The 2,859-nt window shown below is 55.6% G+C and overlaps 1 protein-coding gene across 1 annotated transcript in view; it reads right to left on the reverse strand.

The window, feature by feature from the left end:
- The window catches only part of LOC137360066 (tyrosine-protein phosphatase non-receptor type 18-like), a 52,575-nt gene that overhangs the window by 48,849 nt on the left and 867 nt on the right, over positions 1-2,859 (reverse strand). Inside the window, exon 2 of the mRNA XM_068025657.1 lies at positions 2,740-2,852. Coding sequence (XP_067881758.1) covers positions 2,740-2,852 — 113 coding nt within the window. The remainder of the gene's footprint in view (positions 1-2,739; positions 2,853-2,859) is intronic.

Genomic DNA, 2,859 nt, shown 5'->3' on the forward strand with positions numbered 1-2,859 from the left:
CCAGCCCCGACAATCCTCCCTATCTCTGTAACCTCCTCCAGGCCCTACAACCCTCCCTATCTCTGTAACCTCCTCCATCCCCGACAACCCTCCCTTATCTCTGTAACCTCCTCCAGCCCCGATAATCCTCCCTATCTCTGTAACCTCCTCCAGTCCCCTACAACCCTCCCTATCTCTGAAACCTCCTCCAGTCCCCTACAACCCTCCCTTATCTCTGCAACCTCCTCCAGCCCCGACAACCCTCCCTATCTCTGGAACCTCCTCCAGCCCCTACAACCCTCCCTATCTCTGGAACCTCCTCCAGCCCCGACAACCCTCCTATCTCTGCAACCTCCTCCAGCCCCTACAACCCTCCCTATCTCTGGAACCTCCTCCAGCCCCTACAACCCTCCCTATCTCTGGAACCTCCTCCAGCCCCGACAACCCTCCTATCTCTGCAACCTCCTCCAGCCCCGACAACCCTCCCTATCTCTGTAACCTCCTCCAGCCCCTACAACCCTCCCTATCTCTGTAACCTCCTCCGGCCCCGACAATCCTCCCTATCTCTGTAACCTCCTCCAGCCCCTACAACCCTCCTTATCTCTGTAACCTCCTCCAGCCTCGACAATCTTCCCTATCTCTGTAACCTCCTCCAGCCCCTACAACCCTCCCTATCTCTGTAACCTCCTCCAGCCCCTACAACCCTCCCTATCTCTGCAACCTCCTCCAGCCCCGACAACCCTCCCTATCTCTGCAACCTCCTCCAGCCCCGACAACCCTCCCTATCTCTGCAACCTCCTCCAGCCCTGACAACCCTCCCTATCTCTGTAACCTCCTCCAGCCCCTACAACCCTCCCTATCTCTGTAACCTCCTCCAGTCCCCTACAACCCTCCCTATCTCTGAAACCTCCTCCAGTCCCCTACAACCCTACTTATCTCTGTAACCTCTTCCAGCCCCTACAACCCTCCCCATCTCTGTAACCTCCTCCAGTCCCCTACAACCCTCCCTATCTCTGTAACCTCCTCCAGCCCCTACAACCCTCCCTATCTCTGTAACATCCTCCAGCCCCTACAACCCTTCCTATCTCTGTAACCTCCTCCAAACTTTACAAACCTCCCTATCTCTGTGACCTCCTCCAGCCCCTACAACCCTCCCTATCTCTGTGACCTCCTCCAGCCCCTACAACCCTCCCTATCTCTGTAACCTCCTCCAGCCCCTACAACCCTCCCTATCTCTGTAACCTCCTCCAGCCCCTACAACCCTCCCTATCTCTGGAACCTCCTCCAGCCCCTACAACCCTCCCTATCTCTGTAACCTCCTCCAGCCTCGACAACCCTCCCTATCTCTGTGACCTCCTCTGGCCCCGACAACCCTCCCTATCTCTGTAACCTCCTCCAGCCCCGACAATCCTCCCTCTCTCTGTGACCTCCTCCAGCCCCTACAACCCTCCCTATCTCGGTGACCTCCTCCAGCCTCAACAATCCTCCCTATCTCTGTAACCTCTTCCAGCCCCGACAATCCTCCCTATCTCTGTGACCTCCTCCAGCCCCTACAACCCTCCCTATCTCTGTGACCTCCTCCAGCCCTTACAACCCTACTTATCTCTGTAACCTCTTCCAGCCCCTACAACCCTCCCTATCTCTGTAACCTTCTCCAGCCCCTCCAATGCTCCCTATCTCTGTAACCTCCTCCAGCCCCTACAACCCTCCCTATCTCTGTAACCTCCTCCAGCCCCTAGAACCCTCCCTATCTCTGTAACCTCCTCCAGCCCCTAGAACCCTCCCTATCTCTGTAACCTCCTCCAGTCCCCTACAACCCTACTTATCTCTGTAACCTCCTCCAGCCCCTCCAATGCTCCCTATCTCTGTAACCTCCTCCAGCCCCTCCAATGCTCCCTATCTCTGTAACCTCCTCCAGCCCCTACAACCCTCCCTATCTCTGTAACCTTCTCCAGCCCCTAGAACCCTCCCTATCTCTGTAACCACCTCCAGCCCCTATAACCCTCCCTATCACTGCACCCTCCCCCGGTCTCCCCCCTCACCACTCGTTCAATCGAAACCACTGGGTCCCAAGTGCAATTGAACATCCCTGCCCAGTTAATCAGTGACCAAGTTCGGGGAACGAGGAAGTTCGAGAATAAAAAAAAAAATGACATTTCAATTCATTTCAGTTCCTCCTGTCTGCCCAGGTCTCGGCCAGCGCAGAACACAAAAGAAATGTACTTTCCATTTGTAAAAAAAAACACACACACACACACTCTCAGAGGCTGAACTCAACAGTGCCAGTTACCCCCCCATACCCCCTACAGCTCTGAATACCATCTCCGGGGCTTTTCTTTTAGGGATCTGTGCGCTGAGACGGCCGAGCAGAGGGGGAGAGAGAGAGGAACTGGAATGTCTGCAGGGACGGAGAGTCTTTCGCTATGAGGAGAGATTGGAGGAACTCGGGCTCACCTCAGTAGGACAGTGTAGTGGGGGAGGGGATGGGGGATTGGAATAGGGTTGGGGAGTGGGGCTGAGGGCTGATGGACTAAATGGGGTTAAAGACGAGATGGCACAGGGACAACTGTAGGGAGTGGGGCATTCTCCTGTGATCCAATTTCACACCCCCCCCCCCCCCCCCCACTTGCTAATAATTCACTAGATGTCAGACTGTGCGGGAATCAAGAGAGCAGAATCGAAAGGGGCCGCGTTCACCTTTCTTCGTTTGAGGCCAACTCACCCGCCAAAGCCGCAGGGGGGTTTACAACAGGCACTCACGTTAAACTCTCTGCTGAATCCATTCTCTCTCCCGTCGGACTCGTCCAGCGAGTCCAGGTGCACCAGGAATGATTTCACCTCTCGTCCATGATGCCGGTTTGGTCTCCCTTGACCTGGACA

The sequence above is a fragment of the Heterodontus francisci genome, unplaced genomic scaffold (assembly GCF_036365525.1).
Source record: "Heterodontus francisci isolate sHetFra1 unplaced genomic scaffold, sHetFra1.hap1 HAP1_SCAFFOLD_1085, whole genome shotgun sequence".
Classification (NCBI taxonomy): Eukaryota; Metazoa; Chordata; class Chondrichthyes; order Heterodontiformes; family Heterodontidae; genus Heterodontus; species Heterodontus francisci.